Source organism: Centroberyx gerrardi, chromosome 12, assembly GCF_048128805.1.
Source record: "Centroberyx gerrardi isolate f3 chromosome 12, fCenGer3.hap1.cur.20231027, whole genome shotgun sequence".
NCBI lineage: Eukaryota > Metazoa > Chordata > Actinopteri > Beryciformes > Berycidae > Centroberyx > Centroberyx gerrardi.
In genome coordinates, this window is record NC_136008.1 from 14,168,499 (window position 1) to 14,195,762 (window position 27,264).

The following is a 27,264-nucleotide window of genomic DNA, read 5'->3' on the forward strand; positions in this document are numbered from 1 at the left end:
CTCTGGTGCCACCTTCCTTAAGTGCCGAATACTTATGACAAATGTATGCATGCGCCTTCACATACACTTCAATGTTAACAATACACTGGATTTAAGATGCATCATACAACAATGTCTCTGACACTGGGATCTCATCATCATGGAGCAAATTGTGTTCTATATATTTGGACCAATGTTTAGATAATTATTTTGTTATTGTTGATGATTATTATGAGATTTAGCTTCTTCTACAGTCCATGAGTTCATGATAGTGGAGCACAAGTGCCTGAACATTTTATGTTACAGCCAAAAAATAAATAAAAATAAAACTGGGTTGTGCAGATGTGAATTTTTGTATCATAGAAGCACTTAAAATTACTAAGAATCATATTTTTTTTCTACAAATGCACTGAATTACTAACCTTTGTTGGAGAATATGCTTTTAACTATTAAAGTTTTATATTCAATTACTGAACCATTGCCTCGTTTTTAAATCAACTGACTCAGTTTACTTCAGTTCTTGTCAATTAGGCTTGATGGAGGAACAAAACTAATAAATAACAGCAGACAGATGAAATTCTCTCCATTTTATTTGATCATTCATACTATACATTTCCAAATGACTTCCATTTAACGCCAGTATCTTAATAACAACATTACATTAATTGTACATTTTTTCAATGGTATTGAAGTTCAGACTTAAACATATTGAACCATTTCTCATTTGGATATTTGAAGGAAGTACAATTCTATTCACATTCTTGTCATTCACAAAAGGGAAGTCAACGATTACAGACCTGGTGGTTATTGTAAGGCTTAAAATGCAGTAGAAATGTGCAAGAAAGGAGATCCACTGTTCAGAGATGTTTTACTGTAGTCAGTATAATGTAATGCCATTTTCAACATTCAACAGTATTTGAATTGACAGACATAAGAAACATGAATATTGCATAGAGTGGATTACTCATAAGGGATCAAGTGACTGAGGTTTTTTGTTCAAAGAAGACACAGTAATCTGCAAACTAACAGTTTCACTGATCCAGCAAACTGATCCAAAACAAATCTTAGAGCTTATTCTGCAATACCTCAGTAGCCTTAGAATAATTAAAACAAAGCACTTCAGTGATTAAGTAATGTCTGATAAATCCAATAGAAAGCTTTTATTATTTTTATTCGTAAGGCATGGGCAAATGTCTTGAGAACTTATCTTAGGGAATGTTTTATTATTGTTAAAATTTGAACATGAACAACAGGAATTAGTTGTTGTAGCCTCAACTTTATCTCTTCATATTTGAACATTTAGGTCTGTCTTTGGTGGAGCTTATGAGTTGAGTAGTGTTTTAAAATTCTGTAGGTTTGTGTAGGGACGGCCAATCTGAAAAATAAAATATGGCAAATTATTTTCATTGAACTGCTATCAAGCTTGTTATTCTATACATTTATTTGGAATGTCCTAAGTCATTATCACAGCTAAATCTAAGGCTAAGAGTCAAAATAACCAGAAGTTTAAATTGTTTTCAACAAGCCTCTAGCTAACAGTTGCATCTGTGTCTGTTGTATCTTTTACCTGCTAGGGACAGACGGCATAAAAACATACAGTAGCTCTATGTTGATCATTAGCTCTATTCTTTCCCATTAGCAATAGCTCAGCTAAAATGTGGGTTAATACTGTCAAGTTTTAAAATTCAACAATCTCAATAAAATTTCTATTAGAATCACTGCAGGAAAAAAATATATACATCCAAAAGAGCAATTGATATAGACACCATAAAAACCGAAAGAAGTAAAGAAACAACTAATGGATTTTAAATGCCAAACCCACAGGATAATCTCCCCGGCTACCTTTGCATTGATCTGTGCAGAAAACAAACATGACTATCACTAGCTGTCGGCAATTAACTGGGGCTTTGTGGACTGTGAGTGCATGAGTGTTCAAACAAGCTGTGAGGTAAAAGGCAAACAGGATAAAACAGGCCTGTTCAGCTCCTCTGTCTGTTGTTGTCGGACAGTTACAGCTGAGACTTGGTGGCCAGCTGGAGGATCTCATGCAGGGAGCTGCACAGATTCTTGAAGAGTGACTCAGCATCCGTCTGCGGGTCAGATTTCCACGCTGAGACGGAAGCCACAATCCTGCAGGAAAGGAAGTGTAGATTAAATGATAGTTGCTTAAAATGTCAGTAAGGTACACAGAATGTCTAACATTTAACCAACAGATGAATTGTAACCCTATTGATAATTATAGTCTAAACATGTACAAGTTGGGGCAAATACAAAAAAAACAGCTTAAGGAATTCTATCTATCCATCTAACCATCTATCTATCATTGACAACTGTATTAAAATGCATTTGTCCAGGTGACTGACACTGATGCATGTCGCTGCTGTTGTGTGAAAATCTTGTATCACCAAAATGTCAACTTTTCAAGAACTAAGAAAAACAGCCTTGTTTTTAGCTTGACCATCATGCTTTTTCAAGTTCATTCAGTGGGGTTTGAAAGGGTTTAATTGGCCCAAGGGTGATCAAATTTTTTCAACCTATAGGGGAGCATGTAATCCTGAAATCACCAAAATTGGGGATTTGAGGTTTTCACAGGACAACAGTGATATGTAAACTTGTTTCTGTCTTGTCTGCCAACCTGTCATCTCTGATGCGGTAGAAGAAGCCATAGCCGTGTTGCACCATGGGAGCCACAGCTCCGAGAACTGTGGTGTAGCCCACCAAACTGGACGACACCACAAAGTTACCACCTCCACCGCTGCAGAGACAAACACAGCTCAGTTAGTTACACACAGTCACTCACATAGACAGACAGATCCAGCTTGTACTTGTCATTACAATGCAATTTCCTGAATCTGCTCATAAAGATCTGATGAGATCATATTGCTGTGTGTACACATTAAATATCCATTATGGCACCCGTGGCTGTTTTGTATTTAAATTTGTTCCACATAACTTTTTCTTCTCCGTCCCTACACAGTGCTAATATACACTTTGTTTGACAGGACAAGCAATTTCCCATCTTTGTGCATCTATACCTGTGATTTAATGGGTCATGGCGTGATTGGATGGCTGAGGTCGAATGTTAAGTGAAATGTTAAGTGTGACAGACGTGCACAACTATATGTAAACAGCTGTACTGTCTTTTACTGGCTGTACCTCTTAGCATAGAGGGGATCCATGAAGAGATCTGGAGTGGGACGTCCCTCCTCCTTGGCGATCAGATACAGCCCGAGGAGATGTCTGTCAAAACCTGGCAACAATATCATGCAATAGCACGCAAAATGAATCGATATCGCAGACAAGCACAGACAAGCACAGACAAGCAAACCAGTGTTTCCCACATAAGAATCCAAACAGCATGTAAGCCTAATACTCCCAACTGAAACAATTTTCTTTAGTGTTATGACAGCTACTTTAGACAGGGTGGTCTCCACCTATTTAACAGTTTGGGGAAACACTGACACATACACACGTCAAACACTTACGGACATCCAGTATGTAAAATAAACTGACCTTTTCCGTCCTGGGCTTCAGCCATCAGTTTGTTGTGCTTGTTGAAGGCCAGCAGCAGAGCTTTCCTCTTGGCATCGGCCTGAGAGAAGAACAATAATGTTGATATTAATTTGTGATGCACTCTATCAAATAAGCAACTACTGCTTTTACGTCTTTCCGTTCCATGATTTTGCAGTAGTGAAGGTCTTCATGTTGTAGCCAGGTCTCCCTCTCTCCCTCTCACACATACATACACACACACACACACACACACACACACACACACACTCACACTGCATGTGGGGTCCAGCATGGCCTGACACCAGTTCACAGCCTCCTGGGTGCAGGGTCGCATGGTCTCCGTCCTGCCGTGGTAGAACCTGCGAGTCATGGCCGTCTCATAGCAGCTACCCGGCCTGAGAGAGGGAGGAGGAGACAATCTAGCACTTCATTTATACTTTTCAAATATCTGTAATGGTGTGGACAAATTTTTAGCCGATCCTCGCCTTCCATGCATTCTGTAGTAGGCCAACTGCATCGCCAGCTGAATAAAGGTGTCAGGATGCAGCTTCCTCTGTTTGATAGCTGCTTTTCCAAAGGAGGTGAAGGCGTAACACACCACCTGCAGGTTCTGTGTCTGTAAAAACAGAGAGAAAGCGGACAGTCACTTAGCTGTGATTAAGGTTAAGTCATTAGGGTCAAGTCATTTTGTGGGGTGTTTTTTGCGGTGTAGTTCGGTGTTTCCTATTGGCTCACTGTCTCCAGGTATTGTTGTTTGGCGAGGCTGATGTCACTCCGGACTTTTTCATCCACAGTAAACACCAGTTCCTCAGGAGGAGGCATCGGTCTGACCGTGTCTGAGCCCTAAAAAGACATACACATCTTTGTGTGAAAAAAGTCAATGGATAACTTCTGATTGAACTGTCAATAACAAAAAAAATGGATGCAGGGGAAGAATCTCAATTTATGTACAGCAACAAGTTAATAGCCAATGTTTACCTTCCATTTGCCTTCTGTAGCTTTGAGCTGCTGGTCCACATAGTAACACATAGACACAAGCACCATGGCATCATATGGTGCATGCTGCAAAACAAGGTGATTTGAGGTTTTAATCAATAATTTTGTTCCCCTCAAAGTTTTAAGATTTGAAACATTAGAATGCTTTGCCTTTTGACAGCCTCTAGGTAAGACTCCAAAAAAAGCAATATGACGTTCTTGAATCTGAAAACTTTGTCATATAGCTTTTGTGTAGCTAGTTTGTTTAAATTCGATTGGATGAACTTTATTATTTAAGGGGTAAATTGCTGTTGCATGAAAGAACAACACTACATAGTAAGACAACGATAAATAGGTAGCTAGTCAAAAAGTTAAACATGCCCAAACAAACATCCAAGTGCGGTGGCGCTTATCTAAAAACTTGCACACTGTGTCTTTTACCTGTCGTCTTCCATCAACACACATACACACACAAACAAACAAACTCACATCACAAATTGATCCAAAAGTGCCGTCTGAGAATGAGATTGAATTGTAGGATTTGTCTCCCCAGCGGATGGTGGGGTCGCCTGTCAGGGCCTCCAGGGTCATCTGGGTTCAGAGTTGAAAGGTCACACAATCAGACACGCAACTCTTTTCTTTTAAAACTGCCACAATGAGACTGACACTGTAAACGTTGAATCATGAAATCATAAATGATAAAAACTTGTGCAGCCTGTACATGCGTGTAGTTCTCTGGGGTCGAGTAGGGTTTCGCATCATCCAGGCACACGATGAACAGACTGCTCTGGATGGTCTCCAGGATGGTCTTATTGATCGGATCAACGCTTATCAGATGCTCCCTGGCCTGGAGAGAGAGAGAGTGGACACAGGAGAGTTCATAGTATTGACTTTCAGGTATGATCTATTGATATGAAAAGTTTTCCACCAATGCAGCCCATAATCTGTTTTCTCATGTTAGATCTTTTGCTCTAACTGAGCTGTGCACCAAAGTGTTTGATCTCCAAACCTCAGCACCCTCACCTTCGCCCAGCGCGTCCTCTCCTCTGAGGTGAGGACAGCGACTCCATTTCCATCTGGCTCTCCCTCACAACGCTCTTTCACATAGCTCAGCTGCCTACACAGGTGCACACAAACACATACACACACACACACACACACACACACACACACACACACACACACACACACACACACACACACACACACACACACACAATGAAACAAACATGTCATCCCCACGAATGTAACTGTAGCGCCTCCCTTGGCCTAATAATTTTGCCAAATGCCACAACACAATGGTGACATCATGCATCATTTCCTCCAAGTTTCGTCAAAACCGGATCAGCGGTGTCTGAGATATTGTGCGTGACGGGCGGACAGACAGCTGAGCGGCAGACCAACGAACACAGACCCATCCATCACATGACATAATCATATGTTGATTAGACCGTTTTTTCTGAGTGATTTCTGAGTGATATGTGTGTGTGTGTGTGTGTGTGTGTGTGTGTGATGAATACCTGAGCAGTTCTGGGGGGGTGAGGATTTGTCCATCGCAAACTGCGTCAAATGTGAAGATCCGTCCACGACACATCACCACCACATGGGAGGGGCAAGGACCCTCGCTCTCTGTAACGCAACACTGCACATTACACAACCGTGATATGAAGCAGAGAAAGTGGGATAAAGTGTATGTGAGTGTGTGTAAGTGAAGGCTAGAGATAAGGGCAGATACATAAAGAAAGATAGAGAGAGTATTCTACCAGTTTTAAAGTAGTTATGGACGGTATCCTTGTTAACTCCAGGCACTTTGCAGGTGCAGAACAGCATTCTGTACTGGTCCATATCACAGGCTGTGTTGCCGGCTTTCTGAGGAGCAAGCCTCTCCCTAACACATGCACAGGAAGAACACAGTAAAATCATATACACAGGTGTGAACTGAGCAACCTCTGCTCTACAGACCACAAAAATACAGTTTGAGTGTGTGTGAGTGCGTCTTACGTGCGAATCAGGTCCCAGTATTGTAGTATGTGCCACACGCTAACACTGGTCCTCTGCAACTGAGTCCCTTCTGCTGGGGGCCAGCAGTGCTCCAGGTAGGGCGCCGGACCCCCAAAGTTCACATTCAGCTGGGAGGGGATACGGACCTCCAGATACGCGGCGTCTAACCACCACTCCTCCAGCTGAGGGATGAACAACACAGACAAGCAGAAGGTCCGTGACTAAGGAGGACAAGTGTAAGAAGAAAACATGACATTTACAGCACAGTACATACCCAGTTCCTCTTAGTCTTGGCTCTCTGCAGTAGTTTCTGGTGCAGGTCTCGACCAACGCCCTCTTTAAATTTCCTCACAGTGTTCACTGTAGCCTGGTACTCTTCCTCGGACGCAAAGGGACGCACTGAAGACAAACATGGCAATACAAAGTCAGCACCCACTGAGCAGAAGACGCAGCCTGACAGATGGCAGCACCAACTCCCAGTCAGTATGAGCATTGATTAACCAAAAGCAATCAAACAATTCTTTTCAATGACTTTCAAGGTCTTGTTTGGTGAAATTGAAGGACTCAAAATCGGCATGTTTTGGGGTAAGACATGACATTGGTCAACATTAAACATCATAGAGACCTCATTTGTTCACTCATCACCTTGTCAAGTCAAGAAATCCTGGTGAAACCATTCATTTTAAAACTGAACACTGCTGCTATATCAATACAAATATCCATCAAAGGGTTTTCCTCAGGATGTATATTGTTGATCGTAGGATGGAGAAGTCTAGAGAGCTGAGGTATATTGATAAATATGGATGCTATATTTTAATTTTTTTTAAATCAAGTACTTTCAAAGCCATCCATTCATTTTTCAAAAGCTTTCACGGCCTATTTTGCTTTCAAATTCACAAACTTTAAAGGATTTTCAAGGCCCGAGGTGTGGGCATGCTCATTGTCTCTTGTCTAAATTACTGGTCAAATCCAAAGATATAAAAATGTGGATGTTGAAGTTTTAATAACACAATTACACTTCTCACAATATTAGTTGGGAATTTTATTGTGCTAAATAAGAAGCAGGAATATTAACCCAAAGACATAAACCTCAGTGAACAGTAAAAGCCATGCTGGATTTCCTTAAATGGTCAAAGTTTGCACTGTGAGTGTTTTGGTGATGTGTAACTTCACACAGAGCACCTCAGTGAGGTCATATGAAGCTGCTGTCCTACCTGAATCCAGGTACTTGGAAAGGCTGCCCTCCAGTGACGGGACAGGCAGTGGCGGCAGGCTGCCTTGGTACTGGAAGGTCCGCTGCGATAGAGACTCTGACACCTGATTAGCCATTTCTTCTCCTTAGAGTACAAAAAACAAGGTCATTACACTGACAAGCAGGTGAGGGGTGAGGTCGAAGTGCTAGAACACAGACTAGGTAGCACAGAGAGTATTATGAAACAAGACCTCATGATAAACAGGGTCATTAATCATCAATATACTGTATGTATAAAAGACTCAAACTTCAAAACCCACTGGACCAAAACATTAACCTGCAGCAGGTCAGTCCAGTCCTCCAGTCAGACTCCTTTGCCTCTCTACCATCAAAGATGGTAAAAACTGACCATAAACCCCAGAAAGAGTTTTCTGCAACTGCTTATTCTGAACGTTGGGGCTGAGATAACCATTTACCCCCAAAAAACATATCAACCATACCCAGCAAACATTTGGGCGTGGAGGTATATGAGGTCTACTGGAGTTCGACTTGACACACACACACACACTCTCTAACAAATCTTAAATAATCTTTTACAACTTTATGTGGTTGTTAAATTGTTCCAATGATATGTTGTCATATCGTCAAAGGTATAAATAACGTCAGGTTAGGGGCTCGAGGTCTATTAGCCTTAATTGTTGGCCTTGACGCAGGATGAGCAAATGTTTGCTGGGAGTTATCAATGATGAAGAGCACTTTTAAATAGTTCAAATAGTTACAGCCTGTGCAGCACAGGCTGTGCAGCACAGCCTGTGCTGCACAGCCTGTAACTGTTTAAACGGTGGGAGCCAAGTTCCCTCCCTGAGGTTAGCGGCGTCCCATGCATGGCACCTGGACAGATAGCGGTTAGCCTGGATAATAAGAGGATTGAATGTGGTCAGAATCAATTTGAGTTTGGAAAAACGTTTGGAAAAAGTTTTCTTTGCTATTTCCAATAGTTAACGGAATGACCACTTAAAACACATTTGGATAGGCAGACAAAGTGTTTCACCTAGCTCAGTTTGTGTTAAATGCCTACCAACATAACAGCGTAGGAGGGCGCTTTATGTTTGATGTGTTAAAGGCACAGTCTGTGTCTCAGATGTGCCTAAGTTATGTTTTATAGCTGTAATGTCTAAGGAGCAGGATTGTGTTCATTTTTGGTTTGACATGTATGGAGGTGTATTATTCTTTCGCTCTCACTATGTTATTGCTCTTGTTTGTTATGTTTGTAGTATCTTGTAAGCCCATGCGCATGACACTTTGAAAAATAAATTACTTACTTACTTACATATAGTTAATTGGTACGTTAAGTAGTGGTGTGCGCGTATTATATCAACAACAGCATAAAGTATACTGTTTCAGTTGACTCAAATATGGGTCAAACTGATTTTTAAAATGCAACTGCTCGCTTTCAAACAAAAGTATCATTAACTCACCTTAAGGGTAACTGGACTGTTGTTTTGCGCATCCACACATTAGAAAAAATACTGTAGTAACGGTTGCTGCTGTTCTCTGCGTAAACGAAGCTCCTCACTATTATGCGCTGCAGCGACTCTCCTCACCTTTACCCCACTAAATGTGCTGCCAACCCGGAAGACATGGCAGCGCATGCGCGGACTCTTGTACTTGACCTAAATTTAAACCAACACGACAATGAGCCATTCATAGCCTCGCCTGCTTTTAGATCTTACTGTGTTTATAGGTTGCAGAACTCAGCGGTGGATTAATTTAACAAAGTGTGATACTGAGTGTACACGGATAAGAAAAGAAGATTTAAGCGGCTTTCACAAGATGGATGAGACATGCATGGCAGCACAACAACCATGAACACAGTAGCCTATAGGAGACTTGAAACAAGACCATTAAGGACAAATGTTTTATGCAGAGCTTTATGGAGAAAAGAGCATATAGATAGATAGATAGATAGATAGATAGATAGATAGATAGAAAGAATAGGCTTTTTCAATCTCTCTCTGGTCATTGAGATGATGGGTTTATGGTGGGGGGTTTCCTTCAATTAATCAGGGGGTTTATGCTTATTCTATGGAACATTTTATTTGCCACAATCCAACAAATGATCACACTGATCTAATGATAAAAACGTACAATCTACAAATAACAGATGACCACAGCAATTAAGGAATATTCTCATCATCAGTTAGCCTAATAATTATTCACGTCAAATAATGAAAAGCCACCCATCAAGTAACAAAAGAACGAATCAAGTAAAAACAAGCACAGATCCTGTACAGGATGCCTGTTCAATTCTATGCACTGAAGAACTGCCACATGGTTAAATTACCTAATTCCACTAACGTTACTTAAATACCACAAGGTAACGTTAAAGGCACCTACCGTTTAAGTCTGTATGGCAGCGAAGACAAGTTACTGTCTACAAATCCCCGTTACTGACTGTGGTATGTTAAGTTTCACTTTTGTTTCACACCGGGAGACTGTGGATTGAGTTCAATGCTGCTGGTCTGCTGTCTGTACATCTCCAAATTACAGACATGACATGATGCGACATCAGGCGCATTTGAGATCGATTTAGATCCATTTCTTTACAGTGAGCAACTTTTGATTTTGTGCCTCTGTATGGGAAACAGTGCATCGCACAGTCAAAAACGCCCTCTAGAGGCCATCTGACGAAGCGCATCATCTCACTAAGTGTTACCTGATTGACTGACTGACTGCCTGACTGACTGACTGACTGACTGCCTGACTGCCTGACTGACTGACTGACTGACTGCCTGACTGACTGACTGACTGACTGCCTGACTGACTGCCTGACTGACTGACTGACTGCCTGACTGACTGCCTGACTGCCTGACTGACCAGAATTTGCCTCGTGATGCCCCCGGCTGCGCCATGGGAAAAACACTGTGTGTGTGGTAGCCTAACTTTCTTTTTTTGTCTTTTTTTTTTTTTTTTTTTTTTAGGGGGGGTGGCGGCGCTCAACCACTTCAATATATAGGCTACACTGATTATGACGATGACGTTCTAAATTCCGTGACCATGAATTAAGTCATCATAATCAGCAGCACATTTGAGTTGCTGTTGATTGTCTGCAGAAAAATGCTTCTGATAACCAATACTCCATAGATTAGGCCTAATTTGTTTATTTAGGGAATCAAGGATTTAAAAACAAGGCTGTTGATTTTTCAATTGAGGCAGCTAATGCTGATTTTTGTTGAAAAAGAGTAAGCTGAAGACTGTCTCTACCTACAGAGAAGAACTTTAATCACACAAGAAAAGGTGATTTCTCTCAATTTAGATTAGATTAGATGGAATTGAATTAGACTATTGTTTGTTAAATAAAGCTTTCGTTGCAACAGTTTTTTTCTGATGTCGCTATTCAGATGTCACTTTGCACTTGTTTGCAGAAAAGCAATCGTGTACTTACTTTACAGGCGAAAACATGCATCTACACACGATGCAGACAATAAATGTAGTTTTACATTGATGGCACTAGTCTAAATCTGCACCATTTATCTGTTCAGTGTCAAATAGATTTGAAACTCATTTGTGCTTGTGACATTAGGGCAAGAAGTGGCACAGGCATTCAAATAATAACGTGAGGGATGATGGCAAGGAAAAATAAGGCATTAAATAGACATGAAAAGGTCGCAAAGCAAGGAAATGGTTTCTCAGAAAAAAACAACTCCCAGCTTCAAGGTGTCCACTTCTTGCACAGTTGGATTCACTTCAGTTCTGTTCCTCTCAGCAGGTTATGGTGATGCAAATAGACATGCACTGCACATCCAAACACACACACACACACACACACACACACACACTGAAGTGTAGACCGCCTCCACCCCCTGACCCCAACCTCACCCCTCCCTCAAACAACTGAAATATCTTCACCCATCAAGTAGCTTTGAACAACTCTACTCTGGTTCTCATTTCAGATTGACTGGCTGTACAAAACTCAACCAGGCCTTTGCTGCCACCGTGTGGTTTGCATTGGAAAGTCAGTACAAACCTATGAAAGGGTTTTCCGTCTTTTCCCATAATCTGCAGTGGTTTGAACATTACCAATTTGGCCTCATGTGTAGAAGTTTTGACTGAATCCTATTTAATTACAGTAGCCTATATATAGGCTATATTAAAAAAAAATTTTTATATTTTCTTCAGATTTTCTCTAATATTTCGATTTTCCCTGTGAAATAGCCTAGTGAATAGTTTGTGTTGAAGCAATGTCCACAGACACCTCTAACAATAATATGCTGATGAATTTATTAAAAATTTTAAAAAACAAACAAACATAGGCTACATATAGGCCTATATATTGATGAGTTCAGGAAATCAGATGGAGGCTGTAAATGAGGGCGTTTTGGCGTTGTCGTCTTAACTGATGTTCATACACACAACACTAACGTTAAGGTTTTTCATGCAACTGGGCACTCAGATACTCACCGGTTGATGCGCCTAACGTCAAAAGCTCCGTGTCCTTGGTGGCTCAAACTTACATTTAGTGTCCTTGGGTTTAGTATCATGTACACCACCATAAAAGTTTCAATAAAGTCCTCCGCTTTCACAAAACACAGGTCGCGTCAGCGTCATCAGTGGTGATGCACATCTCACTAAGCATTAACCTACCTGCCTGCCTGCCTGCCTGCCTGACTGCCTGACTGACTGCCTGACTGACTGACTGCCTGACTGACTGACTGACTGCCTGCCTGCCTGCCTGACTGACTGACTGCCTGCCTGCCTGACTGACTGCCTGCCTGCCTGCCTGACTGCCTGCCTGACTGACTGCCTGCCTGACTGACTGACTGACTGCCTGCCTGACTGCCTGACTGACTGACTGACTGACTGCCTGCCTGACTGACTGCCTGCCTGACTGACTGCCTGCCTGACTGACTGACTGACTGCCTGCCTGACTGCCTGACTGCCTGACTGACTGCCTGCCTGCCTGACTGACTGCCTGCCTGACTGACTGACTGACTGACTGCCTGCCTGACTGCCTGACTGACTGACTGCCTGCCTGCCTGCCTGACTGCCTGCCTGCCTGCCTGACTGACTGACTGCCTGCCTGCCTGACTGACTGCCTGCCTGCCTGCCTGACTGCCTGCCTGACTGACTGCCTGCCTGACTGACTGACTGACTGCCTGCCTGCCTGACTGACTGCCTGCCTGCCTGCCTGACTGCCTGCCTGACTGACTGCCTGCCTGACTGACTGACTGACTGCCTGCCTGACTGCCTGACTGACTGACTGACTGACTGCCTGCCTGACTGACTGCCTGCCTGACTGACTGCCTGCCTGACTGCCTGCCTGACTGACTGACTGACTGACCTGAATTTGGCTCGTGGTGCCCTCGGCTGCGCCGTGGGAAAAAAACCTCCACACACATGAATTAACAAACAACCGCATCTAATTTTTATGTTAAGGTGTAGGTCTATTGTCCGCCACTAGATGTCGTGTTTTCATTATTTGGCATGGACAATTTGATGTCTGCGAGAGCCTATTCGTTATTTGATGATGTAACTTTTTATTTGGTTAGGGTGCTATGCACCTGTCAGCATATTACATATATTTCAGGGTAAGATACCTGACATGTTTTCATTTTTGGATTGACTGCCCCTACACAAATTGTAAAATACCACTAAACTCTTTAATTCCACCAAAGATCGACTCCCACACCCCATGTTTGGCCCCTGGATACTACATCAAGAAGCTTAAACCCTATTTGAATTGAATTCGTTTTATTGAGGGAGGTCTTACAATTTCATTTTATGTGTAATTTTTAGCCTTTGTACACAGATATTAAAGTAGAGGCTGCTTTTGAGCATGTTCTCATGCACAAGGCTAGTAGGAGGTGGCGCCATGTGTCTGTGTGTCTGTGTGTGTGTGTGTGTGTGTTGTTTATTTAAAATAGATATTATAGACAACAGAATTTGTGTTCTGCTTTTTGTGAAATCTTTGTAGAGGTGCTGCAGTACAGCTTCACAGCCTCAATGGTAGTAGGCTACTTCATTTATTTTTGACATGGCTGTTATGATATGATAAATGTATCTACATTTTAATTTGGATATGTTGAGTCCTTCATAGGTGGTGAAGCATTTCACTTATCAAAATAACGGAGTCCATTTAATATGGTGAAACACTTAGAAACATTTAGTCCCTCTGGATATGTGGACTGTATACGGAAGTTGTATCTTTGTAGGAATGTTGTATCTGATACGCTTTAACAAAAACATCCAAGCTTGTTTCAGATTTTCATGTCATCATCATTAATGGCTGCTATTTTCCCTTCTGTTGAATGAAGCTAACTCTAGTAACCAGCCAAGACTTAAAGCAGAATGCTAGTTCTGTTCTTGTTTGGATGGGTGGGGGAACAACGGCAGGTGGGACATAAAAATTTAATAAAAATTCAACAAAACATTGTGGATCTTCAAAATGGCAAAGACAAAACTGAGAGTGGCATCACTTTTTATATATATAATGCACTTGTATTTTGAAGGCAAAGAAAGGTCTGACAGTATCTAGGCTACATGCTGTCAAGAGATTAAACAGAAAAAATAAATGCTATTTTCAAAACATGTGAGAGTGAGTGTGTGTACATGTTTGACAGCGTTCTAGTTTTTTCCAACATAATTATTTTCAACGTCAGGTAGGAATCAAGTTTATTTAATTTCGCAACTTTTGCTGAGTACATTTATTACAAGAATAAACTACATAAATTAGATAAAATAGTAATCAGTAATTTTGATATTTTCAACATCAAAAGGTGCATAGGATTGGTTTAATTACATAAATTAATGAGGAAAAAACTATCTTTATATAAAAACAACTAATACACTAAAGAATAAACAGAAAATGTAAAATGTAGTTCATCCAGTGTAGTTATGTCCTCTGAAAGCAGAGGGCTAATCATTATTTCTTGTATGTATGTTTTAGTAATGTAGTTAGTAGCATGTTGTCACATTCTATTTATTGCGCCACTTTAGTTCATCATAACTCTCACATCCCATATTTGCTGATGATTTCCTTAGCAAGTGTGATGTAGGCTGACATGGCATCATCCTTGGACATTCCTGCAACAGTGTATCAACACACATATTTAGAGTAACAAACACAAAGTCTCAATTCATTGCCGTTAAATCTCATCTTCAGTGCTGGCGCTGCTTTTTTTTTTTTTTACTGATTTCTAAAGAGTGCTGGTATCTTTGTTTGCTGCAATGAATCCCTGAGATAATCATTAATAAACACGTATGGCACTAATATGACATATAATATCATAACTGTGCTTCCAATACTGACATAATGCAGAAAATCAAGCACCAAGCCCTTTCTTTCCATTTGAATCAAGCCCTGTTTTCTTTTCTTTACCCTTCCTGGAGTTCCACGCCTCCCACTTGGCTTTTCCTTTCATGTCCATCATTCCAGGTTTATCTGATAAAAAACGTGAAAGCACAAAGAGAGACAAATATTCAGAATTTAGCTAACACTGAATGAAAGTGATTCTGTTCATTGGCTACACCTTCAGAGTTATGCTGAGTTATACCGATGTTAATGTCTCCGACGACGCCCTGCTTATACAGGCCGTACACGTCCAGCAGCTCCTGGTCTGTAGGCCTCGTCTTCACCTTCTTCACATCCTCTGCTATCTTCTCAAACTCTGCCTTCAGAGGGGAGAGCATGGTGGATAAAGGAGAGACACAGTCAAGTCACATGCTATATTTTATATTTTTTTAGGCTTTTGCGGTTTGCTTTCAATATATTTTTGTATATAATATGTCTGTGCAAGTAAAGCTATGTTATATATTTTTTGTTTTCTATCCTTTGCCAAACCTGACAGATAGGCTACATATGTCAGTCCACAGTATCTGGTGCAGTGGAGGTGCATAACAATAGAATATGAGCCTCTGAACATTAATTAGACAACATTGTGAATGAGAAATCTGAGCATAGTAGGCTAATATACAGCCAGAACCCAGAAAACCTATTATAACACAAATTACAGGTAAACAATGGGCTTTTATTCAAGACTAGGCTATGTGCCTTTGTGCCTACTTGAATAATCTACTTTAAAAAGGAACAGATCTGGGACATTGCAGAACAGATAATTATAGCCTATAGCAGACCCTGGGCAATTAGTCCTATTTGAAAACCCTTAAACTCACAGTGTATGAGTTAAGATGTACTTTGAAACCCTATTCAAATATTATAGAAATCAATATCAAACAAAATCATTACATTTGCTCCTTTAAATTGTAATTGTTGCCTTCCACATTACACAGGTTAATCAAATCCTTTTCTTCTTGCCAGTGCAATTCGAGCCAAATTCTGCAGGTTATTGTATTCCTCGTACTCTTATGGACCATGATCATGCACAGCTTTGTTTTGACATTTGCAAGCAATCCGTCAGTTTGGCTACCTGGGCGCCAAAAGGTTAAAAAGCCACTGGGCCAGAGGGTAAACATCTTCAGGCTGGCTATCCTTTAATCTACACACTCACTCCAGAGTAAAAGATGGATGACATCACATAAATGGAGGCGAAGTGGTACATCCTACCGCTACTTTTTATTCTAACCATCAGCAATATGGCACGTCCGGGGACATAAAATGGCGGTACCAGTAATAATAAATTACCTGAAGAGACATTTCGCCAGATCCAAGCTTGTACTGCAGATTAATTTATTTACGAAGTCCCTATCGGCCGGACGGCTTCATGCAGTTGAGCACCGGAGCTTACAGTGCAATATTATGGGCCGAGGCCTGCAGTGGACACAGAGGGGCGGGAGCATCTCTCTGCTAAAGAGCTGATTGGCTGGCTGTCACTGTGCGGGACTCTGCGCGTGCTGTGCAGAGAGAGATTCTGTCCAATGAAGCGTCAGATCAAATGCACTTGACAATCCATCGGCATTTGTAGTGGATGAGCAAACTATCGGCCAAAGAATAACTAAAAAAAAAAGGGGATATGAAAGAGAACTAGTAATTCTATAACAGGCTACATTTTATAAGGATACAAAAGTATAAAAGAAAACTGTAAGTCTCTATAGGACTATTATAGTATTATCATATGAGTACGATTAGGTCACTATAAACTCACTAATTAGTGTCACAGACAGAGTATATAGTCTTAGTTCCTAGAGGAATATAAAAGGGATTTTTCACCTACTGAAAAATTGACTTCAATGTGGATCAAAATAAAACTTTTGCCCGAGCCGCAGCCCGGCTACAAACTACCAGCTGTGGGGCTCCTGAGATTTTTCTTTGGCAGGGGAACAGTTTGGAAAATTTGTGTGATCCCAACAATTACAACAAAGAAAAGGTGCGAATTTGCATCGCAACCTTATGATGACTAAACGGGGAACAGAACAGATGAAGTGAGTTCACAGTTTTCAATAAAGTTGTTTCGATTCAAACAAAATGGCGGCGCCCTTCGAGCTAGTCATGTTGATGGATTGAAGACATAAATGCAACACGAATGCCAAAAAGAAAGAGAATTGTGCTAAGAGTGTGTTGCTAAGAGTGCGGAGAAACTTCAGTTCAGGTAAAGTAACGTTGATACCAAATGCCATGTGTTTACCACCGCGGTGTGTCGATGTTATTCTTGACCAGAGGCTGATGCAGTAACTTGTGTCCCTACAGGCACAGGACGGGTTGTTTGTTTCTTACAGTCTATGGTTGTTTCTCTATATACTTCTGTGGGCGTTTCTAAAAGCCTAAAGACGGAGCACAAACTCGTTGCAGTTATTTGTCTTGTGTGTGTCCATAACGGGTAACTTGCGGTGTATAGTGGTCATCATGGCACCAAATGGCCATATGTTGAAACCAAACATGGAAGAAGCGCAGTTTATAGCCACCTCCAACTGGAACAGTCGTCAGCTTTAATGTTTCACCAGGAAGCTTGCTCATTCTTGTCTTTCATTTCCCCCTCAAACTAAATTTCTGACTGCTTTTGAATCCTGTTGCCAGCAGATTGTTTTTATTCTGGGGTATAGCTGAAATAAAGTATGTTGTGGTGTCATTAACGTATGGATCTTACAAAACCCACTTGTACTAATGGAAATGTGGTTCTTGTTTACTGCAGGATTTCTTGTCTTAATTCCAGAAAAGCATGGCCACTCCAGGCAAGCTGACAAAGAAGGAACTGAAAAGGCAGATTCCAGCCAAGACTTCCTTCACCTCGCCCTTCAACCTGCAGTGGAGCCCGCTTCCCCAAGGAGACATGCAGTTCATCCTGAAAACCCTGAAGGACAAACTGGTTTCCACTGGGCTGGAGAAGAAAGAGATGACGGTGTTTCGCCCGTGGAGGAAGAAGAAAGAGAAGAAACCTCCTGCGGCATCGGAATCCGTTCCTCTGGTGAGCCGGGACGCACAAGTCCAGGATCAACCGAAGAACGGCTGGACAGACGTCACAGCTAGGAGACAGCTGGCCATCGGCATCAACGAGGTCACCAAGGCTCTGGAGAGGAATGAGCTCAAACTGGTGCTTGTGTGCAAGTCTGTCAAACCGCAGCACATGACCGCACACCTGATTGGACTGAGCGGCACAAGACGCGTGCCGGCCTGCCAGGTGCCGCGGCTGAGCGAGAGTGTGTCCGAGCCACTGGGGCTGAAAAGTGTGCTGGCACTGGGGTTCAGGCACTGTACCTCAAAGGAAGATGGGATTTTTACTGACACGGTTGATGCCATCGTACCCAGAGTGCCTTCGCTGGATGTTGCCTGGCTACAAGGCGCCGAGGAGGAACATGGTGAGAAGCGGGGCCAGAAAAGGAAATTGGAAAGTGAATCTGAGGAGGTCGTCGCTAAATCTGCCTCCTCCACTCTGCAACCATTCAAAGTGAAAAAAATCATTGCTAACCCTTCAAAGAAAAGAACACAAAAGAAGAAGAAAGCTTAGATCAAAGACAGTCAAATGGAATGGGAACTCAAACCAAATATTTAGTTTAAATCTTTCAATTTCACTGACAAAAAACATTCAAAGCTGGAGAAATGTAAATAGATATGGTTTCTAATTGTTTTTTGTGTAAAGGCTTTTAAGTTTTAGAATCGATTTTTTTTACCCACCACACACAAAATTATGCAGATTAGACATGGTGCATTATGGGATTTGTAGGAAGGCACTGCTATGACATAAGTTACACCCTAGCACCTCTGGAAATATTTTGGACTCAAAACAATAACAGAATTCTTTATTTTTGGGGGTGAATTCCCTGAATGGTTCTCATTGTTTAAACTTTTATATGAATCGGTTTGCAGGTGCTGCAGTAAAGAACCAGGCTTAACTTGTCATTCTAATGCTCATGCCATGTTAAAGAAGTGCAACAGTCACGTTCCTTTTAAAGTGAGTTTATTCAATCAAATATCCATGCTGGTATAACCGACGCGTGTGTTGAAACAGATTCTGTTCATTATTTGCATGGGGTCATGTCTAAATGATGCTGGTACAGGTTCTTCAGCTTTTTCACAGCCTGCAATGGACTTGAATAAAAATATTGTTCTTCAGTTAGAGAAAGCTGCATGTCATTTCAAAAGTACGCCCCCCCCTCCCCTCGCCCCGATATCTTAAAAAAAACATCTTTTAAATAAGGCAGGTACTTCAGGTTGAGTTCTCACTAAAGGGTGTGGCTAGTAATATTCAATTCTGAAATCATCACCGCAGCAAAACTGACACATGCTCAGAATTCATTCAAACATCCGAGACACAACCCACATCCAGGAGGCACGCCGTTGACTCAAAAAAGCCTGTTTCTCATTTTCAGTGTTAAATTTATGCCAGTGGTGTAGCATCCTCCTTTATGAATGTCACTCATTCACCTATCAATGCATTAAAAAAAATCACTGAACCCTGAAGCACTGGCTTTAGTTTAGTCTTTCTACATCTCACTGCACTTGTCCTTTCCTTGCTAATATATATAAAGGGATGAGAACAGATGACATCACATACAGAAAAAGAGAACTGAACAGATGGCAGCAGCCTTGACCTCTTAGTTTTGCAGAGCCACATTAACAGCAACATCAAACATAAAGTAATAAACTCAAGACAGAGCAGTAAGAAAGGGTATGTTAAAACATTGTTTGTCTTTTTAAGTGTACCAGCACACTTCAAGCAGCTCCATCATAGAACGAGTGGTCTGACAACAACAGGCAGCATACACAGGACAGTGTTGGCTACTTTGTATTTGATTGTTTTTCACCAAGGATCCTCATGCTGGTGAATGTAACACAAGGAGCTGCCAAGTACTCCGAACCGTTAACCTTTAATTTTGATGTTGCCTATTTAAATTGGAAATGTTAAGGAAATACTGAAAAACAGGACAGGAATCATGTCGTAAAACATTTAACAAAGTACAATTATAAATATCAGAACTGTTCAAAGAATTTCACGCAATTAGCTGCACAACACACTAAAAAAAATGACCTACATTTTTCTGACACGCAAATACAGTACCATTCAAAAACAAATTCAATGAAGTCAATAAAAATGCACCTGGGAGAAAGGGGATAGCTCAAATTTCAATGCACTCATTTCTCTACCTTGACGCAACCACTCAGTGATATAGGCTTGTGTTCATTCAGCCATCGCACCCTGACTAAGTGCTGAACATTACTCCCCAGATCCTTTGAATTTTGTGCTCAATTCTTTACAGTATTTTTATAAGATATTTAACCAAGCAAGTTGATTAAGAACACATTCAACTTCCTAGGTGAGGGGATGGATGGTTACCTACATGCACACATTCGTACCTGGAAATGCTTAAAACCACAGCCTTGTACTTTTGGCCAATCAGTGGCTGTTGTGGGGATTCAAAATGATCACAAGCTTACTAAACTGCTGCTATCTCCCCAAGTCATAAAATAAATGCTTCCAATTTGCTTGCGGAACACAAGGGATAGTTCTTTCCGAGTGATTTGTAAGTGGCAATGACTAAATTAACAAAAGAAAATTGACCTTGGCTGCTTTGAAGGCGAGTAAACAACTGAGTAACTATTTCAAACAAAGTAAGCTCTTACTATGCTATGAACCTGTCTCCAGACAGCACCACTGACTTTTTTTAAAACCTTTTTTTATACAAAATTAAAATCAAGTCTGCCTTAGCTATAGCATACAGTCAGTGAATGGCCTTCATCCTCTAATTTGGGTTGTCCTGTCCTTCATGCTGCACACTCACTGTACCCTGCCTGTGCACACGAAATTCATTCTCACTTTATTCAGCCACCGCTACTTTTGCATACAATTTGACAACCTTGCTAGCAAGTATCTTCAAATGGTTATTTTGCTTCACTGCTCCTTTGGGACAGCACAAGCCTTCAACACGCAAGGCGAAACCACTCTGGGCTGAAAATGTTGTTACAAAGATGTGCATGAGCAGAACAGTGAATATAACCACACAAGATGTGTGGTTTTAATGTTTTATTAAAAAATGTCCAGTCTAGAGACAGGTTTATAACATGTTAACAACTCACATTCTTTATTTGTAAAACCAGGGTTGTACGTAGCACAACCCAACCGTTTTGAAATTTGGGCCAAGTACCCCTTTAAGGACCCTTTTGCTTGTTTAAGAACTCAAAAATTGTGCTTCATTGATGCAATACATTCTTCATCAAAAATCCCTAAAACCCACATTGTCTGAACTGTCCATACAAACTCCAAAGTCAATGACATCTACACTACTTTTGAGGAAAATACTTTGGATCAATCCTCCCAAACCCCGAACTCACACTACAGGAATAAATATGATCTGGCTTTAAATGTACATGTAACTATATATTTTTAACAAAAACATGTATATCAATGCACCAGTTGGATGAGTCTTTCCTTGAAGATATCCTTTTTGAGTATGTGTGTAACTTGTTGGTCTGTGTGTTTATGTATGTGTGTGTACGTTGTGTGTACATGCTTAGAGATAGCTTGTCATTTTGAAGTTTAATCTGATATTTTCCTTCAGTAGGCTTTGTCACAATGTGGGGAAAAAAGTTTCTACCCTTATGTCAGCAACCCTAGAAACAATGTGTTAGCATTCCTCATTCAAACCAATCAATACCACTAGCTGCAAGCTAATGAGTTGTTTTTTGGCAAACCAAATTACCCAGTAGAGGAACTTTTATTACTGTTATTAGAAGGGGTGGGAGTAGTAATTCATCAATTTATGTACCACCCTCTTATAATTAAAGTATGCATTTGCTTTTTCAGTGGGGTCACAACAAATATTAATTTGGATGTGATGGAAAAGATTACAACAGTTTGTAATTATATGTGTTTGGGCATGTTTATACTTCTAGATTAGTTCTATATCTGTTGTGGTAACGTCAGTGAAATTAACTGACATACCTGTCCCTTGTAACAAGGGTCTGTTAAGGAAAAACAGAACAAAATTCTCAATGTCAGGCTATCCTCTTGTATGTCAAGCTGTTATGTTTTGCGTGTGTGTGCGTCTGTCATGTCTGTACTGTATTGTATGAGTATCTCAGGCATAGCATGACTTCACATTCAGGATGTTGATGATTTAAGAGTTTTCAGCTCCGGGTGAACTGAGAGAATGTTCTCGATGACACAAGTGCTGGGAGAACTGCTTCGAGTGAGGCAAGCTTCCCAGTCACCAGGTTGGTTTTATTGTTGTAGTTCTCATTGTCTAGCTTGGGCTACCTGTATGTCCAGGTAAGGAACAGCCAGAGGTCATTGCCAACCTCTTGATCAGTGTGTGTGTAGCAGTCGTGAACAGGCTAGCTACTGGAGTACAAGGCCAACCTGAAACAGAGGTAATCCTGGTATTAGATGCATTTCAACACAATACACAACACAATATGACATGGGATGAGTGAGGAGGAAAAGATCAATACTGTAGATTTTTCAGTGTATCAAAATACTGAGAGTGATCATTAACAGTGACTTCAAAGCACAATTCACTAGGGACCTACATTTTCAAATTAGTTTTTTCACTTGACCTTAAAAAGATTCATTCATTGAGCTGTTGTGGGCTAATGTGGCAAAATGTACTCTATTTTTAGACTACTATCCTCCTTGCCTACAGCATTTTTTTCCACTTACTTTAAATGTGCAGCAACTTAGGAAGGCTTTGACACAACAAACAGCAGCTTTTTACAAAACAGTCCAAATCAGAGACTTTGAACTGTAGACTCCATCAACTTAACTAATTTTAGGACCTATTTCAACCGTCTCCTCTTTGGGTTCTGAGACTTTGTATGACACTGACTGACAGACATACCATACGCAAAGTGCCACTGACCTTATCGGGGTCCATAGGGGGACATTTCCAGTTGTAGAGGTAATACTGCAGATTCCCATCTCCAATGCCAAACTTGAGCTTCTCCAGAAACACCTTATTCTCCATTAGATCCAAGGCATTGAACACGTCAAAGCCTTTCTGTTAAACACACAGAATAACAAGTTGCAGTCTGAGTCTCATAATGAATTACACAGTAGCAAGAAAACCCCTGAAAACGCTTGCTTTGTGTCCAATTCTAAATATTGCCCAAATAATTATTTGTTTATTAAGGGTCAATAAAACTGGATTATGCCTTCTCATTTTTTGTTGGGCATGTTTCCTGCAGTGGGGTGCCACTAGTGCAAACTAAATTTAGGGGGAACACTTGCATAGTTGCATAAGTGCTTCATATCTTGGTGTTAGCATGTGTTACCCTACAACTTTGCATACATGAGTCTCTTCAGAATAACGTTACCAGTTTAGCCAGGATCAGTGCATCATTCATTAAGTCCAGTAGCGGGGTTTGTGTATGAACACTGTAGAAAGAGTAAGCAGCCTTCAGGCTCCTGTGGAGAGGGTGGTGCATCACGGTAGAGGGCAGAGTGTAGAAACTAGTGAAATCTGTCAGCACACCACCAGCACCCTGAGGGAGAGGGAGAGGGAGAGAGAGAGAGAGAGAGAGAGAGAGAGAGAGAGAGAGAGAGAGAGAGAGAGAGAGAGAGAGAGAGAGAGAGAGAGAGAGAGAGAGAGAGAGAGAGAGAGAGAGGCACAACAACAACTAGTTAAACAAATAGAAACAACAGACAGGCCTTCATACAGTTTGAGGCATGAAACAGATTCCAGATACCTCCACTACAAATGTGTCTATGATGTTGTCCTGTGGCAAGAACCAGTGAGCCACCTCCTCCTCTCCCATCGAGGGTGCCAGCTGGAAACGCCTCAGGTGCTTCTGTAGCAGCTCGGTCACCTGACGGACATCGCGCCTCTCCATCGGCCGCAGACCCGGGGTCTTGGTGCTCTACATGGGTGGAGAGAGCGAGAGACAAGTCGATACAAGTTCCTGCAATGACTGCATATCGTAAAGAGAGAGAGAGAGATCCTGGACCGATAGTTTTGAGTGTTTACATCTGATAGTCTGTAGAGTTTCATGGTTCTTTGCAGGGTCATGTTCCTGCTCAGGTGGGAGAACTTCACTTCCACAAGCTTTCTGGGGTTCAAAGAGCGATGCCAATACCTGAACAGATACACAAAGAAGAAAAAAAAAACTGACTCCTTCCACTTACACAATACAATACAATACACTTAACAACTTAATCCAGAAGGAGCATTTGCACATGACATTATTTTCAAAAGTTTTGCCGGTTTTAAATTACTTTCCTGTAACAGGCAGGTGAGTAGTTTTGTGTAAGAATATTGCATTGTGTACCTGCATGTAGACACAGGTTTGGGCAGAACCACTCCTGCTGTGTAGACAGCTTGGAATATTCCCTCCAAGTTGACCCTCCGTGTGATCTCTCTGATCAGGACCGGAGCAACACGCTTTGAACGCAGCTTTTTATGAACACACAGGAAGTTGATCTCAACCATCCTCTTCAGCCTAGAGAAGCAGAGGGAAAAGAAGACGGTTTGAGCATTGGAGTCAAAGGGTTTATGTTTAGGTTAAGAGTGCACTCTGTGTCTCTCACGTGTCATAGATGTGTATATCTGCAGGGATGGCACTGATGAAGCCAACCAGCTTCTTATTTGAGGACACTCTCACTCCGCAATGCCACTGTGGTAACCAGCCAGGAGGACGCAGGGCCCTGAGAGGGGAGGAGAGGGTTAGTGGGAGAGCAGATAGATAAATAAACTACCTGCTGGAAAAAAAACACAGTTGTTTAGGTGGACAGTTTACTAAACAGCAGCCAGGTGATGGACAGGTACAATGGAACAGAACTGAGATCTTACCATTTGAGAAAGTTGGGTGAGTAATCAAATCGGAACATGTTGTCGTCATCCTCCACATAGTTTTCATTTAACAATGTGTACAACTCCTTCAGCTGAGAAAGAGACAGTCAACAATCAATTTATTTTAGTGCTTCATTTCTACAAAATGTATATAATATTTTAGATATTGTCTCAGTATCTGAGTGTGACCTAATCATTAGCAAATACAAACATTGTACTCACTACATCTGCGTTGCTGAGATCCAGAGTGTCCCACATAAAGCCTTGAGGTAAGGAATATGGCTCCTGCCTGATGTTCTCTTTGTCGGCTTCGATCGGCCCATGGCTCGTCACCACCTCATCTGCACAAACAGCACAGTGGTTGTCAAGCATTTAAAACTCTTTTCCATTCATTTACTGCTGATTTGCAATGGATCCACAAGGTTTCTTTTCTTGCATTCCACTCTGATGACACGGTTCCTGAGCCAAAACAGTTAACAGTTCAGTTAACAACGCTCTTTTGCAAAATGTTAAAACCAATTTGAAAACTGCTGACAGCCTCAATCTGACACTTATCAAAGCAAATGCCTCAGTGGGTCCTGTATTGACCGGGCAAGCTGATGACACTAGCCCTCCTGCACAGAGAGGTGTCCTCCGCCAATAGTTGTCATGGAAACAGCTCAATCCAATGCCACTAAGCGTGCCCAATCAGTATGCCTGGACCCCCCATTGTACCTCACAGCTGACATGTCTATGGGACATACTGCCTTGGAGCAGCACATTGCATGAAGACTGTGACAAGATATAACCATTAGATGGCACTGGTGCACAGAAACAGTACTAGGTAAAGGAGATAAATAACCTGCTGACAACTGAGATAATACTGTTTCAGTGGATGTGTTTTTGCTTTCTAAAAGTGAATCAAGCTGTTACTGAGGGAACGTCCACCCTGTATGTACTGACTGGCTTCTCCTGCAGAGTAGGTACTCACTTAACTTGGGCACAGGCTGTGTGTCCCAGAACTGGTACTTGTGCTTGGCTGCCTCATCAATGCTCTTGGCTGGACCCTGGCAGGACAGCAGCTCCATGGCTCTTTGGATGTCCTGTAGCTTCTGAATGGGCAAGCCAGGGTTCTACACGCAGAGAAGGGACACATGCACATAAGAAGACTGGACATATGGTCATACAGTGAGAAGACGACAAGGGGCGCAAATGAACATCTCCCTGGGTGTTTAACGGTACATGATTGCCCCTCGTCACACCTTGATCTCCTGAGAGTCAGAGGCAGAGTCAGACTTGGCTCCTCCCGAGCTTGGCTTCTCTTTCTTTCTCTTCTGCTTCTTCTTCTTCCTCTTGGCCCCCAAATCTCCCCCTGGACTCCTACACATATAAACACACACGCGTACACACGCACAGCACATCAATGAACGGCTGTTTTGCCCGACTCGGGTTCACATTTTTCTTAAACACGCTGACCAAAACAACTGGAGAGCTAGCTACCATAGCAACGAATGACAGCTGAGCTAACGTTAGCTAACGGTGTTTGTTTCAGAGGCTCGCTGTCATCCTCATGCCATATAACAGTTAGTCCGGACACCAGCTAGCTAGGAGCATGCTAATCTATTAATTTGTACGTGGCGGCATACAGAATTAAAATAGCGAAAATGGCGATGTGTAATCCTGCCACAAACGTCTCAAATCAGTACTTCTCTCTGTGACTATTTGCTTAAAATGACGGCCTTGTAATAGATGCCTGGCTACGGTGGTGTCAGCTAACGGTAGCTAGCTAGTGCGGGCGACTACGCTAGCCAGCACTGCTCCCATTCCCTATAACACACACATAAACAGGCATCACAAACAGGCTGCCTGAAATACTGCGTTTCCCACCGGGCTGGACGAGCCATCCTCACCCTTGCATATGCTCATTCTCCTCTTCGTTATCTCCGTCTATCCCGCAGGTATCCTGGTCGTCTAGCTCCAGGCTCTGCTGACTGGCCGCGGATTCGCTGTCCTCCGCCATCATGAAAATGTAAAAAATAGTCAGCCACCGTATGATACAGAACACGGGCAGCGAGCGATGGAAAAACAAAGGAGGCGCCAGTGGAAACAGCGTCATCTAGAGGCCATCCCGATGAAAACACAGCCAAACTCCTACCTTTACATGTGGGATTAGGGGACCTGGGAGTCCTTGAAGGGGTTCCAGGGTTTTCCCCCAGCAACACAAGCAATAATTTGATTTCACTACCATTTCATTTGAAGATAGGATGGTGAGATAAAGTTATGGGAATGATCAGATGTCTCACTCTCACCACCAGCAGTATAAACATTTGTCCAGTCATTAACCAAATAATGTCAAACAACAAAAATCTTGTCAAAAAGGGGGTCTATGTGGCTGAATGCGTACCTATTGGGGTTGACATGAAAATATTTGGAAACTGTGTATCTGACATGAC

At 41.8% G+C, this 27,264-nt stretch overlaps 4 protein-coding genes across 5 annotated transcripts; 1 reads left to right on the top strand and 3 right to left on the bottom strand.

Annotated features, from left to right (window-relative positions):
• Nucleotides 1-575: 575 nt before the first annotated feature.
• On the bottom strand, nucleotides 576-9,276 carry crot (carnitine O-octanoyltransferase). 2 transcript variants are annotated; one of them, XM_071903325.2, is made up of 17 exons: nucleotides 9,139-9,276; nucleotides 7,683-7,805; nucleotides 6,743-6,867; nucleotides 6,469-6,650; nucleotides 6,231-6,355; nucleotides 5,988-6,096; nucleotides 5,491-5,584; nucleotides 5,189-5,314; nucleotides 4,957-5,058; nucleotides 4,471-4,554; nucleotides 4,228-4,335; nucleotides 3,978-4,108; nucleotides 3,764-3,887; nucleotides 3,493-3,571; nucleotides 3,136-3,229; nucleotides 2,615-2,734; nucleotides 576-2,109 (listed from the first exon to the last, which is right to left on the bottom strand). In XM_071903325.2, the coding sequence occupies exons 2-17, from the start codon at nucleotides 7,795-7,797 to the stop codon at nucleotides 1,989-1,991; spliced, it is 1,839 nt and encodes a 612-aa protein (XP_071759426.2). In that variant the 5' UTR covers nucleotides 7,798-7,805; nucleotides 9,139-9,276; the 3' UTR covers nucleotides 576-1,988. The 2 variants fall into 2 exon arrangements, with proteins under 2 accessions (XP_071759426.2, XP_071759425.2); XM_071903324.2 differs by having other exon boundaries at nucleotides 3,758-3,887.
• A 5,168-nt stretch (nucleotides 9,277-14,444) lies between these two features.
• On the bottom strand, nucleotides 14,445-16,387 carry acbd7 (acyl-CoA binding domain containing 7). The gene is made up of 4 exons (XM_071903326.2): nucleotides 16,302-16,387; nucleotides 15,214-15,331; nucleotides 15,039-15,101; nucleotides 14,445-14,743 (listed from the first exon to the last, which is right to left on the bottom strand). Exons 1-4 carry the CDS (start codon nucleotides 16,311-16,313, stop codon nucleotides 14,670-14,672), a joined length of 267 nt encoding a protein of 88 aa, XP_071759427.1. The 5' UTR covers nucleotides 16,314-16,387; the 3' UTR covers nucleotides 14,445-14,669.
• Nucleotides 16,388-17,070: 683 nt separating this feature from the next.
• On the top strand, nucleotides 17,071-19,029 carry rpp38 (ribonuclease P/MRP 38 subunit). The gene is made up of 2 exons (XM_071903352.2): nucleotides 17,071-17,205; nucleotides 17,746-19,029. Exon 2 carries the CDS (start codon nucleotides 17,773-17,775, stop codon nucleotides 18,556-18,558), a length of 786 nt encoding a protein of 261 aa, XP_071759453.2. The 5' UTR covers nucleotides 17,071-17,205; nucleotides 17,746-17,772; the 3' UTR covers nucleotides 18,559-19,029.
• A 198-nt stretch (nucleotides 19,030-19,227) lies between these two features.
• nmt2 (N-myristoyltransferase 2) lies at nucleotides 19,228-26,834 on the bottom strand. The gene is made up of 12 exons (XM_071903337.2): nucleotides 26,722-26,834; nucleotides 26,074-26,191; nucleotides 25,803-25,944; nucleotides 25,055-25,173; nucleotides 24,833-24,924; nucleotides 24,571-24,687; nucleotides 24,312-24,482; nucleotides 24,011-24,119; nucleotides 23,733-23,903; nucleotides 23,361-23,528; nucleotides 22,907-23,044; nucleotides 19,228-22,407 (listed from the first exon to the last, which is right to left on the bottom strand). The coding sequence occupies exons 1-12, from the start codon at nucleotides 26,832-26,834 to the stop codon at nucleotides 22,387-22,389; spliced, it is 1,479 nt and encodes a 492-aa protein (XP_071759438.1). The 3' UTR covers nucleotides 19,228-22,386.
• Nucleotides 26,835-27,264: the final 430 nt, after the last annotated feature.

Excerpts from the sequence above, each read along its gene's own strand:
- nmt2 (XM_071903337.2), bottom strand. The coding sequence starts at position 26,834 with ATGATGGCGGAGGACAGCGAATCCGCGGCCAGTCAGCAGAGCCTGGAG. Across the intron at positions 25,945-26,073 it reads CTGACTCTCAGGAGATCAAG|AACCCTGGCTTGCCCATTCA; the intron begins GTGTGACGAGGG and ends CTCTGCGTGTAG. Across the intron at positions 23,904-24,010 it reads AACTCTACAGACTATCAGAT|AGCACCAAGACCCCGGGTCT; the intron begins GTAAACACTCAA and ends CCACCCATGTAG.
- rpp38 (XM_071903352.2), top strand. The coding sequence starts at position 17,773 with ATGGCCACTCCAGGCAAGCTGACAAAGAAGGAACTGAAAAGGCAGATT.
- acbd7 (XM_071903326.2), bottom strand. Across the intron at positions 15,102-15,213 it reads CGTCGGAGACATTAACATCG|ATAAACCTGGAATGATGGAC; the intron begins GTATAACTCAGC and ends GTTTTTTATCAG. Across the intron at positions 14,744-15,038 it reads GGCGTGGAACTCCAGGAAGG|GAATGTCCAAGGATGATGCC; the intron begins GTAAAGAAAAGA and ends ACACTGTTGCAG.
- crot (XM_071903324.2), bottom strand. The coding sequence starts at position 7,797 with ATGGCTAATCAGGTGTCAGAGTCTCTATCGCAGCGGACCTTCCAGTAC. Across the intron at positions 6,651-6,742 it reads CCAAGACTAAGAGGAACTGG|CTGGAGGAGTGGTGGTTAGA; the intron begins GTATGTACTGTG and ends TTCATCCCTCAG. Across the intron at positions 6,097-6,230 it reads CCATAACTACTTTAAAACTG|AGAGCGAGGGTCCTTGCCCC; the intron begins GTAGAATACTCT and ends GTTGCGTTACAG.